Consider the following 15,450-nt stretch of genomic DNA (forward strand, 5'->3'; position numbering starts at 1 on the left):
TTTTCCCAACAGCTCTCTCATTTACACATATTTAACCAAAGCCTGCATTGTGGGGACTCCGTGAAGTCATCACATACAACAAACATAACTGACAAAATATGACATTCTGGAACTTCCAAACTTGCTCACGACATACTTTTGCCCTTTCATTTTCTAATTCTATATATCGTAAAGCTACACATATCAAAGTTGGCTGTTTTCACATCTAAGGAACACCTGTCAATGACCAAAAGTCACCTGATCACTTGCTGAGGGACAAGTAGAAAGAACAGGTTCTGACAGGGATGGTGGCTGACTCTCTTTGATCTTACTCTTGGAAACTGTGTGCCATTATTGTTTTCCACATCAAATGGATGCTCTCTCTCGTCCACTAAGCGAGGAACAGGAAGCTAATATTCTCATTTAACTCCAATATATCATTCGGTCTTTCCCACTTTAGCTAGAACGTGATATTACAAACTTGTTGATTGTCTTATTTACCACAGGACTGATCTCAATGCAACCACATGACATCACAGTGTGACAATGGGGGCCTAGTCAATGAGGAACTTTGCCCATTTGCCATATTCTTTTTATAATAAACATTTCTTTCTTGTTTATATATAATAATTTAATAGCACTGTAATATGCATAATAGTACTTTAATAGTATTGGATATGTACACTGTTCCAAGTGTTAACAGCCAGGGTTCCCTTTAATACATTGTCCTACTCGTTACTTCTCTGTAAGAAAGCAAACAGTAGGTTTAAAGATTGAGATTTAAGTTTTATTAGAGCCAATCAAAAGTACTGCAACATGCAGAATTTAACTGCTCTTGTTCTTTCAGCTCTAGAAAACTGTTTGGAGACTCTGATGTACAGAAACAACGTTTTTAAGAAAAACAGCTGATTTCAGCCCTGCAGTGCAGGCAAGGCACTAGATTTACATAATTACTAGCTGATTAAAAACATGTAAGGGCTCCCCAGTAAAACATCTCAGCATGTTGTTCTGTTTGTCTGATCTGCTGCAGAAAGTGCTCAGAACTACAGGTCTGCAGGACCACCTCTCAACCAACACCAGCACCATGCCCTCCCCTCCCCCCACCCCCTCCCCCCACCGCTGACCTGCTCTGCTCTCTCTGCGCTCTCTCCCCTCCCCCCACCGCTGCTCTGCTCTCTCTCTGCGCGCTCTCTCCCCTCCCCCCTCCCCTGCTCTGCTCTCTCTCTGCGCGCTCTCTCCCCTCCCCCCTCCCCTGCTCGCTCTCTCGCTCTCTGCCCCTCCCCCCTCCTCCCCACTCTGGGCGAAACCCGGGCAGCGAGGCTGTAACAGCGCTGCGCTCCGAACAGAGTTCGGCTCTTTCCGCCTGTCAGTACTTACGGCGGAAATACCCGAAGTCATACACGATTTAATGATTGGTTGGACTCTGCAGAATCTGCCTAGCAACCAATACGCACTTTGACTTTGGTCGCATTCGGGCCAATACTTTTAAAGAAATAGGACAGAAACTTCATCTGTGAAGTTTTATGAAATGTAATTACATAAAAACAGACACGAACTGATTATATGAATGAAGCGACCGCGGGGAAAAGCCCACTAATCACACAGATTTGAAGTCCAAACCCAGCTTAGATGGTCTTGCCAACCGATTTAATGGGGAAAAGGACATATGATAATGCCTCATATGAATTGGTGACAAATGTCAACAAAGTGTTTTTATTACACAGACAGGAAAATTTGCCAGCGTAGGGGAAAACGAAGCGTAGGGAATACGTGATGTTACCTTACAGCAGTGCGTCTAAAATATGTTTAGCGTCTAAAACGCTGTTTAATAGTCGCCAAACTCGCCGGTGTAACTGAGCTGTCAGCGCTGCTCCTCCGCCCCTCCCTGCCCGGCTCGGCTCCGCTAGCCTAGCCTAATTAGCAGCGTTCATTCGGGAAACTAACGCCTAAGAACCGAATTCCATGTCCTTTCCCGAGTCTTAAGGATAAACAAACGTCTTCAAACACACAAAAAACATAAACCAGCATAAATAGGGAATTCCTTACCTTTCTGTCCGTTTGGACGAAGCAGAGAAAATCACCAATTAGCCACACAGCCGTGCAGGAGGAAGCGAGGCAGGATGGGAAATGTAGTTTTCGACGAATTCCTGTCGTAGTGTTCACGGACCAAGAGAGCAGCTTCAAAAAACTACAACGCCATTTTAAAACTTCAGAATGTGGCTTTCTCGCGCAGCTGCGTTAGCTGATTTCACTCTTTACAAACACGTTATAAAAATGCATGAATATACTCTGAAAAACTGTAGAACTATGACTGTAACTCACATTTTACGAATTATTAGCTTTACTGCTGCACAAAAATAAGTAGCTGTACTGACCTACTGAATGCTCAGCATATTAACACTATTACACATAAAACACGATTAAGTTAACAATACTGTTAGATTTAATAATTACTCTATATAGATTTTATGGTGTAATATACATTAGGAATGTACTATACATGTTTATCAGACCAAAAAACTGGACATTTTGTAGGAATTCATATTACCTTCACAGCTGAATATGTTCGTTTTAAGTGCTAGGTCTGTTTACCTACTAGTGCGCATGCGCAGTGTTCCCCTCAGGGCGGATTTGCATAAATTAGACTTGCATAGTGTGTTAAGCGAGCGGGCGTGGCCACATTAGGAAGCAACACTGATTGACAATCAATTTCACAGCTGTTGTGCAAATGGAATAGACAACAGGTGGAAATTATTGGCAATTAGCCAGACACACTCAATAAAGGAGTGGTTCTGCAGGTGGGGACCACAGACCATGTCTCAGTACCTTTCTGCTTTCTGGCTGATGTTTTGGTCACTTTTGAATGTTGGTGGTGCTTTCACACTCGTGGTAGCATGAGACGGACTCTACAACCCACACAAGAGGCTCAGGTAGTGCAGCTCATCCAGGATGGCACATCAATGCGAGCTGTGGCAAGAAGGTTTGCTGTGTCTGTCAGCGTAGTGTCCAGAGGCTGGAGGTGCTACCAGGAGACAGGCCAGTACACCAGGAGATGTGGAGGAGGCCGTAGGAGGGCAACAACCCAGCAGCAGGACCGCTACCTCCACCTTTGAGCAAGGAGGAACAGGAGGAGCACTGCCAGAGCCCTGCAAAATGACCTCCAGCAGGCCACAAATGTGCATGTGTCTGCACAAACGGTTAGATACCGACTCCATGAGGATGGTATGAGGGCCCGACGTCCACAGATGAGGGTTGTGCTCACAGCCCAACACCATGCAGGACGCTTGGCATTTGCCAGAGAACACCAGGATTGGCAAATTCGCCACTGGCGCCCTGTGCTCTTCACAGATGAAAGTAGGTTCACACTGAGCACATGTGACAGACGTGACAGAGTCTGGAGACGCTGTAGAGAGCGATCTGCTGCCTGCAACATCCTTCAGCATGACCGGTTTGGCAGTGGGTCAGTAATGGTGTGGGGTGGCATTTCTTTGGAGGGCGGCACAGCCCTCCATGCGCTTGCCAGAGGTAGCCTGACTGCCATTAGGTACCGAGATGAAATCCTCAGATCCCTTGTGAGACCATATGCTGGTGCGATTGAGCACATCTGGGACATCATGTCTCGCTCCATCCACCAACGTCACATTGCACCACTGACTGTCCAGGAGTTGGGGGATGCTTTAGTCCAGGTCTGGGAGGAGATCCCTCAGGAGACCATCCGCCACCTCATCAGGAGCATGCCCAGGCATTGTAGGGAGGTCATACAGGCACATGGAGGCCACACACAAAATACTGAGCCTCATTTTGACTTGTTTTAAGGACATTACATCAAAGTTGGAGCAGCCTGTTGTGTGTTTTTCCACTTTAATTTTGTGTGTGACTCCAAATCCAGGCCTCCATTGGTTAATAAATTAGATTTCCATTGATGATTTTTGTGTGATTTTGTTGTCAGCACATTCAACTTTGTACAGAACAAAGTATTCAATGAGAATATTTCATTCATTCAGATCTAGGATGTGTTATTTGAGTGTTCCCTTTATTTTTTTGAGCAGTGTATGACTGATGGTCATGTTATGGGGGATATTAGTGCTCAATACATGGGTAACATGCTGGCAATAGATGCTGTCTATTTCACAAGTCAATGCTTATTTCAAGCTTTCATGGTTGCGTAATCAGAGAAGGGTGCTAGACTGACACGTCTGATGCCTATTTTTATATGTGGTTGCTCTGTGAACTGCAAAGTATGACAGTGAACCTTTCAGTTGCAAACCTAAAGACTTGTATAAGTAAAGTCTGGAGAAACGTCTAATTGTAAAGCCAGATCAGTTTGTGTTCTCAACAATGATTAAGTGCTGTTTAAAGGAAAGACGATGTAAGTCAGTCATAAACATTATCTTATATTTATTTATTATTCTATTATAGAATATTTAGTCATTTTGTGCTGTTTCTTTTGTTCTATTCATCATGAAATTTACACATAATGTAAAGGGGAATAGGCCTTTTCAAATTATGTCAAAAACTGAAAAATGTGAATGCAACAACAGCTATATATATATATATATATATATATATATATATATATATATATATATATTGCCAAAGTTAGCCCGAATTTTCATCTGTTGTCGTCATACATTTTGCAACACACACACACACACACATATATATATATATATATATATACAACAATATTGTTTCTTTTGCACTGAGTGTTGCCAGTTTTCCAATGAGATTATAGTTTTACGTAGACATAACAAACACACATACATACATATATATAATCAAAGTTAGCCCTATAGGCTAATTTTCATCTGTTGTCATCATAAATTTCACAACACACACACACATACACACACGCACAAACACACACACACAGCTGCATGTGTTTCATATCCTGAGAGGAAGAAGCTGCATGAGGTGGAGAGGAGAAGTCTGACACATACGCACTTACACCCGCAGAAACAGCACAAGTAGAAATGAAAGCAGAATGAAGTGAACACCAGACGAGAATCACTTAATGAGCAGAAGTTTGTGGATCAGCACTGATCAGAAGAAACTGGCTTGGGAATATAACATTTCCGAATCCTCTAAAGCTCCACAGATCCCCTCTTTGAGCAGAATGGCTGTGTCTAGTGGTCATCATCTCTTCCTCCTGTTTTTCCTTTTCTCTCTGTTTTCCATCTCTTCTCTAGCGGCAGAAGAGGAGTGTACCACCAGGCCTCCCCGTAAGTGTCTTTATATCATCCTATTTTATCATTATCAGACGTATTTTATTGTACATGCATGTTCACTGAATAAAACAGTAGGCTGCATATTTTCAAGTAGATGTTTCCACATCAATAAAATACTATATTAATACAATTACAAGCAACTTTTTGAAGTTCATTAAACATTGTTTATGTACACTATTTAAACATTACACTTCAGTTATTACTTGGTACTAACGACTATAAAACAGACACTTGAAAAAGTACTTTTCCAGGTATATCATATACAAATGTACTCATTCTATTAGGTTGAATGAATAATTGACTCTAAATGTAGGTATTGTGATGTAAACTGAGTCTGGTCTACAGTTTCTCATTAGGTTGAATGAATAACTGGCTCTAAATGTAGGTATTGTGATATAAACTGAGTCTGTTCTACAGTTTCTCATTAGGTTGAATGAATAATTGGCTCTAAATGTAGGTATTGTGATATAAACTGAGTCTGTTCTACAGTTTCTCATTAGGTTGAATGAATAATTGGCTCTAAATGTAGGTATTGTGATATAAACTGAGTCTGTTCTACAGTTTCTCATTAGGTTGAATGAATAATTGGCTCTAAATGTAGGTATTGTGATATAAACTGAGTCGGGTCTACAGTTTCTCATTAGATTGAATGAATAATTGGCTCTAAATGTAGGTATTGTGATATAAACTGAGTCAGTTCTACAGTTTCTCATTAGGTTGAATGAATAATTGGCTCTAAATGTAGGTATTGTGATATAAACTGAGTCTGGTCTACAGTTTCTCATTAGATTGAATGAATAACTGGCTCTAAATGTAGGTATTGTGATATAAACTGAGTCAGTTCTACAGTTTCTCATTAGGTTGAATGAATAATTGGCTCTAAATGTAGGTACTGTGATATAAACTGAGTCTGTTCTACAGTTTCTCATTAGGTTGAATGAATAATTGACTCTAAATATAGGTATTGTGATATAAACTGAGTTAGTTTTACAGGTTCTCTTAAAGTTTTACCAGCATTCTGTAATGAACACAAGAGCATGTTAGCCACTGGTACAGACAGCAGTGTGCTTTATCAGGTGCTTAATTGTGTGAGAAAGAATGTACATCCAGAGTCGTGCGTGGAGACAGGCAGCACCGTAGGATTGTGAGCTGGGGAAGGGATTAGGCTTAGCTGAGTGGTGAACTGGCTGTAATTCCCTGCTGCTAAGGAAACATGGATGAGCAGCAGGCGGCAGGAATGCGAGGCGTGTCTTTGGGGAAATTGGAAAAATGTGTGAGTGCAGCAGGGACTGTGCCTATGTGCGACCACTGTGCAAATGACTGGTGGTTGGCCTGAGACCCTCTGGATATCTTATAGAAAATCAGATCTCAGTTTGTAACATTCCACTGAAGCGTTAGTCAAGTAAAGCCAATTCAATAAGACATTACCAAATTTTATTTTCATACTGAAAAATTTCTGCACGTTAACAAAAATCAGTATGTCTACTGACATAGTCAGCCAAAACATAAGCACGTGTATAAACACTTTTGGGGTAATTTCTCCAAAGAAAATATTGCTTTGTTATTCCTTTTTATCAGTCACTTAATCATAGTGGTTGACTAGTCATCATTACTATATATACCAATTTTCTCTGAAATATATTCATACTGAGGGAGTTAGGACTCCCCCAATTACCACAATACCACCGGCTTTTAGGGGGCCTGTAAAGTACCTGTTTTGAACTAAAGCAATGTCATGGGAGAACACTGACTGCCAGTTCTGTCTTAGGGCCCTGTCCTATCAGAGATGGCAGTTCTCTAAAGCGACCTGGTTTTGCACTAGACCTACTCTTGTTGTTTTGTTTTTAGAAGTCAAATCAGATTCTGTTCTCTGTTTCTGCCAGTTCATTGCCATTTTTACCCACCTTGTGTTTCAGGCGTTCTCCTCAACTAGTTTACTACTGCCCACAGTGCCTCCTAGTGGATTCATTAGCCTACTAGTCTATGTAACCCCTATTACAAATGACTAGTTACTTTCAAACTGTAATGGGATATAAAGTAATGAAGTCATGTGATATGTTTTCCAAGAGGTAATAAGTCAATGAAATCTCACTACTTCTGAGCTATTTGAGTTGTTTCTCTGAAGACTTAGTTAGCCTACTTTCACATGGTTCTTCAATGGTAAGGACCCCCACAGGACCACCACAGAGCAGGTATTATTCAGGTGGTGGATCATCCTCAGCAATGGAGTCACACTGACATCATAAGAATAGGATAAAATGGCTGGGGCTTGCTGTTATTCCTAGCATTGCACTGGCCCTGATACTTGCACAATTGATTTACAGTATTTAAGGCATCAATTAATCCCTTACATTCCCAGGCTTATTACATCCTAAGGTTTAGTGTTCAATAACTACATGAAAAAGAGTTCAGCTGTAAAAAAATAAAGTTTTAGAAGTGAGGATTGGACACCTGGACTGGCCTGCAGAGGTGGTCCTCAAACTTTTGACAACCAGTTGATTTTGGGTGTTTTGTACATTTTGCATGGGGTACATTTTGTTCCTAAAAACTGCACCATTAAGCAGAGTACATTTTGTCTTATCTTCTGTTCCATTTTTTAAGCGGTTGAACATTTCCTGGCTCTTTCATAACATTGTACAACCCCAGTTCCTATGATGTTGGGACGTTGTGTAAAACATAAATAAAAGCAGAATACGATGATTTGCAAATCCTTTTCAACCTATATTCAACTGAATACACCACAAAGACAAGATATTTAATGTTCAAATGGATAAACTTTATTGTTTTTTGCAAATATTTACTCATTTTGAATTTGATGCCTACAACCTGTTCCAAAGAAGTTGGGACAGGGGCAACAAAAGACTGGGAAAGTTGAGGAATGCTCAAAAACACCTGTTTGGAACATTCCACAGGTGAACAGGTTAATTGGAAACAGGTGAGTGTCATGGTTGGGTATAAAGGGAGCGTCCCTGAAAGGCTCAGTCGTTCACAAGCAAGGATGGGGAGAGGTTCACCACTTTGTGAACAACTGCATGAGCAAATAGTCCAACAGTTTAAGAATGTTTCTCAACGTGCAATTGCAAGGAATTTAGGGATTTCATCATCTACAGTCCATAATATCATTAAAAGATTCAGAGAATCTGGAGAAATCTCTGCAAGTAAGCGGCAAGGCAGAAAACCAGCATTAAATGCCCGTGACCTTCGATCCCTCAGGCAGCACTGCATTAAAAACCAACATCATTCTGTAACGGATATTACCACATGGGCTCAGGAACACTTCAGAAAACCACTGTCAGTGAACACAGTTCGTCGCTCCATCTACAAGTGCAAGTTAAAACTCTGCCATGCAAAGCGAAAGCCATATATCAACAACACCCTGAAACACCGCCGGTGTTGAGGTCTGAGATGGACTGATGCAAAGTGGAAAAGTGTCCTGTGGTCTGATGAGTCCACATTTCACATTGTTTTAGGAAATCATGGACGTCGTGTCCTCTGGGCCAAAGAGGAAAAGGACTGTCCGGATTGTTATCAGCGCAAAGTTCAAAAGCGAGCATCTCTGATGGTGTGGGGATGTGTTAGTGCCCATGGCATGGGTAACTTGCACATCTGTGAAGGCACCATTAATGCTGAAAGGTACATGCAGGTTTTGGAGCGACATATGCTGCCATCCAAGCAGCGTCTTTTTCAGGGACATCCCTGCTTATTACAGCAAGACAATGCCAAGCTGCATTCTGCATGTGTTACAACAGCGTAGCTTCGTAGGAAAAGAATGCAGGTACTAGACTGGCCTGCCTGCAGTCCAGACCTGTCTCCCATTGAAAATGTGTGGCGCATTATGAAGCGCAAAATACAACAATGGAGACCCAATGGAAATCATCATATTCTGTTTTTATTTATGTTTTACACAACGTCCCAACTTCATTGGAATTGGGGTTGTACATTTTATCTGATGGTTAAGTAGCAACATACATATAAAGCTTTGTGCAATCTTTGTGGGTCCCTGTATGATGTGTTAAATGTAATTTTTGTTGCACAAGTCTTGCGTTTGTTTTATTGTACATGTGGGCTTATGCTTGCAGCAATAACTGCTTACAGAACTGATTGCAAGAAAGTTTACCCTAGTGAACACTCCTACAAACTGTAATATAAGATACAGTCCATAAACAATCTCAGTGAACGCTCCTCTATGCTGAAATAGAAGGTATTAGTCCACTACTTGTCTGAGTGTTATTTTTTATCAGAGCTGTGGTCTCACGAATTTGATGACTTGAGACTGGACAAAATCAATAAAGACTTGCAACTCGACTTTGACACTGACTTGAGACTCATACTTAAGATCTTGAGACCCAAGTGGAAGAAACATGGAGAGAGTCTGACTGCAGGTGTGACTACACAACTGCTTACTTTTCCTGTGAATGAAATCGTTACCTGCCATAAATTTGATGTACAATAGTGCTGTCAAATGTCTGTTACTGTGTTTACACTTGGCTTCTATTTCAGAAGACCAGTGAAGTGTTAGAGTTCAAGGCCACCTCCATAAGCTGGAAACAAGCAAAATATCAATAAACCCTCACTGAGTGCTTAAACTCCTTATTGGAAAAACTTAGCATTTTGGTTTCTGCTTTCATTTGAAGTCAATTCAAACTGTTTTTACTTTGCTGCATGAACTATAATAGTCTGTAAAAAACCTAATTGAACACTCCTATATGCTAAAATAAAATAAAATAAAAGTCTGTAAATGACTTCAGTAAGCAGCATGATAGAAGTTACTTATTTACTTATTTACTACTTATTTAGTCAACTATTTAGTTGCTAATAACTCTCTTTTTGTCTTTTCCTTAGGAGGGCGTTCCTTCGGGTTTACCATGTCTGGCTGTAACAAAACTCTGACCGAGAACCAGCAGAAGGTGCTCCAGTCTAAAACCACAGTTTTGCTAGTTCCTCTGCTCTACCTCGTAGCCTTCATCGTGGGCCTCCCTGCTAATCTCCTAGCCTTTTGGGTGCTCCTCTTCCGCACCAAGAAGTTTCCATCCACCATCCTCTTGATCAACCTCACAAGCTGCGACCTGCTCCTTCTGCTGCTGCTTCCTTTCCGCATCGTCTACCACTTTCAGGTACAAGATACATGAGCTTTATCAAACTTTCACTGACGTCAAAGGAAATATATGTAGATTATAGATTAGAGATAATGATAACACCATTCTATATATAGCTATGTGATATATATATATATATATATATATATATATATATATATATATATATATATATAACTTGCTCAGTATACCGGTTATCTAGTTAATCTTTTCTTGAATACATTATTATTGAATTTTCCAGCTGCACCAGAATACATTATTATTGAATTTTAGTTTATTCATGTTAGATACCAGATGCCTAATTGACACTTGACATCTTACTCATATATAATCATAAGGAACTACAGGTCATTATGTATTATACATATAGTATGACACTGAGATTGTTTATATTAGTTTTCAAAAGAAAAAATGCATTATAGTGACACTTCAGCATGTTGTAAACATGCTTACTCACATCCTATGGCGTGGATGCAGTAGTCTCTAGTATATGATGCCCGATTTAGAGACTATAAAACCTTATTAAAAACCTTCTAATGACCTATCTTGAAGTTAGAAATTAATTTTCTAAACTACCTGTTGGATGGGTGGGGGGGCTGTTTTGATTTTTTTTCATTAGCTAGTGCGTAACGTTACTGCTGTTACCAATGTTACTTACCTTAACTTACTTACGGGCAAGAACCTAAAAGCTAAAGCTAGCAAGGTAGATACCTGGCTATCTTAACACCTTACTTCAGAATGGCTCAGTTTCGCTGGATAAAATGATAAAAAGACAGAATCATTGTTTTCTTTATGATTTTGAAGTAAGAGTTACACTAATGCTAGTTTGCTTGTATTCACTAGCTTGTATATCAGTGGCTAGGCGGCACTCTTAAAAATGATAGTTCTTCAAGGGTTCTTAGTAAAGAAAATGATTCTGTGCAGAACACTTTGCATGATTAAATGGTTCTTTGCATTGTGAAAGATTCTTCAGATTGATGGAATATGCGCTGTAGACTATTTCTTTGAAAATAGTTCTATAAAGCACAAAAAAAAAAAACGGTTCTTCCATTGTTAGGGTGTCAAGTTTGCAACGATAGAAGAACCCTTTTTGTGCTCTATATAACCCTTTTCAAAAGGTTCTGCATAGAACCATCTACAGCACATTCTCCATCAATTTGAAGAACCTTTTCAAGATGCAAAGAACCCTTTAATCATGCAAAGGGTTCTTTGAGTCTTCATGCTTCTTTATTTTCTTTACTAAAGGAATCTTGAAAAGTGTGTAAAACTCATGATTGGTTGTCATCACAGGGATTCCTAATGGTGTAATGATATATTTGTGAAATGGATCCTTGGTGTTGTAGCGAGAAAACACTGACGAATGAAAAAACGAAAATGATACAAAGCAAAATTCTGTAAAACCGAGGCTGGGAAATGCAATGATGTGCTGCAAAATACTACATAACATGACTAAACAAATTCAACTTTAGTTTTAGTCCATTTATACACCCATAAAAGTCTGTGAAAATCAATGGGGGACACCATTTGGAATGGCTATACTGCAGTCTGTCAAGGTCTTTAATAAGTAAATTGGTGGTCCAGATGGAGAGGTCATTCGGTTTGAGAGATGCTTCTGTAAGTTGAAAGTCAGCCATATTTTAACATGGATGGTCTACTTGCATAATACAACACATTTGATGCTGATTTTGTCTTTTGCATTGTCTATCACTTCCAGGGAAACGACTGGTACTTTGGAGAGCCTTTCTGCCGCCTTGTGATTGCACTCTTCTATGGGAACATGTATGGTTCCATCCTTTGCCTGACACTAATTGCGGTGGACCGCTATGTGGCCCTTGTGCACCCGTTTGGAGCTAAGACCCTCCGCAGCCAGAAAACATCAGTGTACATGAGTCTGGCGGTCTGGGCCATGGTGTTAGTTGCAGCTGCACCTCTGCTAGCCTCACAGCAGTCTCACCTGCTAAATAAGCCATCTATCACAACTTGCCATGATGCACTGCCTAAAAGCGAGCAGAAGAGCTACTTCCTGCCTTATTTTGCTACCCTCTTCTTCCTCTGCTTCCTGCTGCCACTGTTGGTAGTGCTGTTCTGCTATTGTGCTGTCCTGAGGACCCTGGTGGCTGCTGGTAGCCGTTACTCCCATGCCGTGAAGGTCACTATTCTAATTCTTGTGGTTTTCGTGGGTTGCTTTTTACCCAGTAATGTCCTTCTATTGATGCATTACTCTGCATCTTACCTGCTGGAGAACATGAGTGAGAAAGGTGATGCCCTCTACATGCCCTACATGATCAGCCTGGCTCTCAGCACCTTCAACAGCTGTCTTGACCCTTTCATTTTCTACTACGTGTCTGAGGATTTCAGGGAGAAGGCACGAAAGGTGCTTTGCCTATCTTCTGATTCTTATGAGTCCCCTTCCTCCGGGAACCAGGTGTCCTACTCCTCAGGGACATCAAGGTCCAAGGTCACTCTGCTGTCCAGTTCAAGCAGGACTACGGGGGATTTAGACAGAGAGCCAGTAAGATCATAACCTGAGGACTAAAAATCCTACACAGTAGAATTACCAAGTTGACATCCAGACACAAAAGGGACTCAGGAAAGAATTAACATCAAGCTCAAAAGGATGAAGGCAGAATTTGAACTTCAGAAATCAAAAAGTACCAATGACTCATTATTTGGCCCTTGACAAGAATGAAGGTGTCGGCCAACTCTAAAGCCAAAAAAATTGCTGACAGGTTACTGGACTTTTTGGAAACATGGACCATCAGAAATATGTACAGCTTGGAACTTTGTCCAATACTAATTGCAGTCGATTGATACATGGCATATCCATTTAGAGCTAACTTTGGTCTGGATAGTGGTGTTAGCCCAAGTTTTCCTGCTGAAGGGCTACAGAGATTAAGATGATCTAGATGTCCTATATGATCAGCCTGGCTATCAGCACCTTCAACAGCTTAATCGACCCTTTCAGTGTCTGAGGACTTCATAGAGAAGGTACAGGGTGCTGTCCAGCCACCTTGCTTTCCACCTGAACAGAACTATGGGAGTTTTAAGTTGTTCTTCCACTTCACAACTACCAGAACTTTTGGCTTCAGAAAACTGGAGCTGTGCTTTTGGCCATCAGGTCAGCACTGAAGGTTCCTGCTTTATGATTTTAGTGGTCAAGATAAAAACAGGACCTAATGGAGCTCAAGGGTGTTCACCTCTGCCCTCTGTGTTTTTAGCTGAACACTTTTAACTGAAGAATTTAGCAAATTCTTTACCTTTCTAGATGAGGATCAAGACACCAAACACAAAATTACATCCCCAATAAGATCATCTGAATGTAAACTGTGATAGCATGTTGAAATGACAATTGATACTTTTAGAATTTTAATTTTATAAAGATTTTGCTCAGTGTTATTCTAAAAGCTACATAGCTAATTGACTAGCCAAATTCTTGATGTCTTTTAAGCAAGTGAAAAATAAACTAGAACTAGAACTTCTGATTCTTTGTTGGATCCATTCTTGTGCCTAAATGTGTGTGGAAAATGCTGTTAGATGACAAGGTCTCTTTGATGAATGAAGGCAGTAACTCACCCCATAGAATATTGGGTAGCTTCATAACAGAGTGCCTACATGTGTCGGAAAGTTACATTTAATGCATTCTATGACATTTTTATGGCATTTATTTTGATTATTTAGATGTTTTAATGACATTTGTTTCCTGTTTAAGATAAGTCATATTTATTCGTATTCAAAAAAAGCATTTCTATTTCAGTATAAGGGTCAGTGCTGAAAATGTTGTCCTGTGCAGAGGTCAGTTTCAGGTAGGAAGCATTAGTTTAAGCTTCCTTTAGTTCAGGCAGAAAACAGCTATTGTAATAACCTGTCACAGCAAATAAGTGTAGCAGGTCAGTCTAAAGGCAGCATGAGGCTTTGTTTTATATCAGAAATATGATTCTAATATGCCAAAACATTTTATTTTGGGAGAAAAAAGAAAAAGAAATGATGGGTAAATAAATGAAATGAATGTTTATGTTGTAATTAAGAGTCCATCAATTCAAACGTTCAACATCTAATTACCTTTAATGTGTGATATTTAGAACATTTTAGACAGTAAGACTGTTCAAAGATCTATAAGAAGACAGGCAGAATTTCAGCAACACGGTTTAATGTTTCATAACATTTTACACATCTTTTCCACAGTCACTGAGCAATGCAGTGACATGAGAAAGAAGCAGAACCTGACCTGGTCCTCTTGTGTGTATTCAAAGTGCTGATTGGCTAACAGAGAATTTTATAGAACTAAGTTTGAATTTCACTTTGAAAATAGAACCTTTTTGTTTTCTAGATAGAGAGTCCAAAATGCACACAATTCAAAAACATCTCACATAAAGGTAAGACATTGTCACAGAATAAGAATATGTGAATATCTCAATTTTGGCAAAACAAAAAGTCAGATAGAATGTTGTAATTCCAAGGTGATGAAATGTCACTTAAGCAAGAGCCTGCAGGGCTGAGCTATTAACATTATCATGTGGAAAATCAAGGGATGTTTTGAACTCCATAATGTATTATTTGACATCAGCCAACTCTGAAGCCAATGAATGTAGTTTGGCCTCTACTCTCCAGATGTTTAAGGCTGTTTAAGCTTGCTGATGTCATATGTGATTAACAGTGTGGGTGATCTGTGAAGTGCTGTGTCAGACAGGAATGCTATTTGCTGTGTAAACATGGCATGAATCTGAGTGTTGTTCCAGAATGTATGCCAAATTTGTGTAGCTATCCCAGTTGATGTTCAACAGTACCTTTTGAGTGACACTGTGAAGTAAATATGTTGAGGCTTATTAAATCAGACAAATAAGAAATAAATTAAAGGAATGTTATTGGGTGCTCCTTTTATGAGGAGTAGAGTTAGCAGAGCTTCAAAAGCAGCCAGTATTAAGCAAAAAATGCTTGTTTATTAACTGTGTAAACAGACCTGCTAGGCTCTGACATGTGACGGCAGATCTCACACGTTTGGTTTGTCTATGAATTAATAACAGAAAACACATCCACTCAATGGTATAGACTCCACTCTAGCCATGCAAAGACTGATAACTAATGAATAAATTGGCAAATGGCAAAAATTGAAACATTTTTAGATGCTTGACCCACAGTGTCCAATAGCT

The 15,450-nt window shown here is 40.0% G+C and overlaps 1 protein-coding gene across 1 annotated transcript; it reads left to right on the plus strand.

The window, feature by feature from the left end:
- Nucleotides 1-4,882: 4,882 nt before the first annotated feature.
- si:ch211-132p1.2 (F2R like thrombin or trypsin receptor 3) lies at nucleotides 4,883-13,785 on the plus strand. Its single transcript, XM_017693365.2, has 3 exons — nucleotides 4,883-5,201; nucleotides 10,050-10,321; nucleotides 12,018-13,785. The coding sequence occupies exons 1-3, from the start codon at nucleotides 4,994-4,996 to the stop codon at nucleotides 12,825-12,827; spliced, it is 1,290 nt and encodes a 429-aa protein (XP_017548854.1). The 5' UTR covers nucleotides 4,883-4,993; the 3' UTR covers nucleotides 12,828-13,785.
- The last annotated feature ends 1,665 nt before the right edge of the window (nucleotides 13,786-15,450 follow it).

This window comes from Pygocentrus nattereri, chromosome 8 (assembly GCF_015220715.1).
Source record: "Pygocentrus nattereri isolate fPygNat1 chromosome 8, fPygNat1.pri, whole genome shotgun sequence".
Lineage (NCBI taxonomy): Eukaryota > Metazoa > Chordata > Actinopteri > Characiformes > Serrasalmidae > Pygocentrus > Pygocentrus nattereri.

Coding starts and splice junctions, on each gene's coding strand:
- si:ch211-132p1.2 (XM_017693365.2), top strand. CDS start 4,994: ATGAGCAGAAGTTTGTGGATCAGCACTGATCAGAAGAAACTGGCTTGG. Junction 5,202..10,049: donor GTGTACCACCAGGCCTCCCC/GTAAGTGTCTTT, acceptor TCTTTTCCTTAG/GAGGGCGTTCCTTCGGGTTT. Junction 10,322..12,017: donor GCATCGTCTACCACTTTCAG/GTACAAGATACA, acceptor TATCACTTCCAG/GGAAACGACTGGTACTTTGG.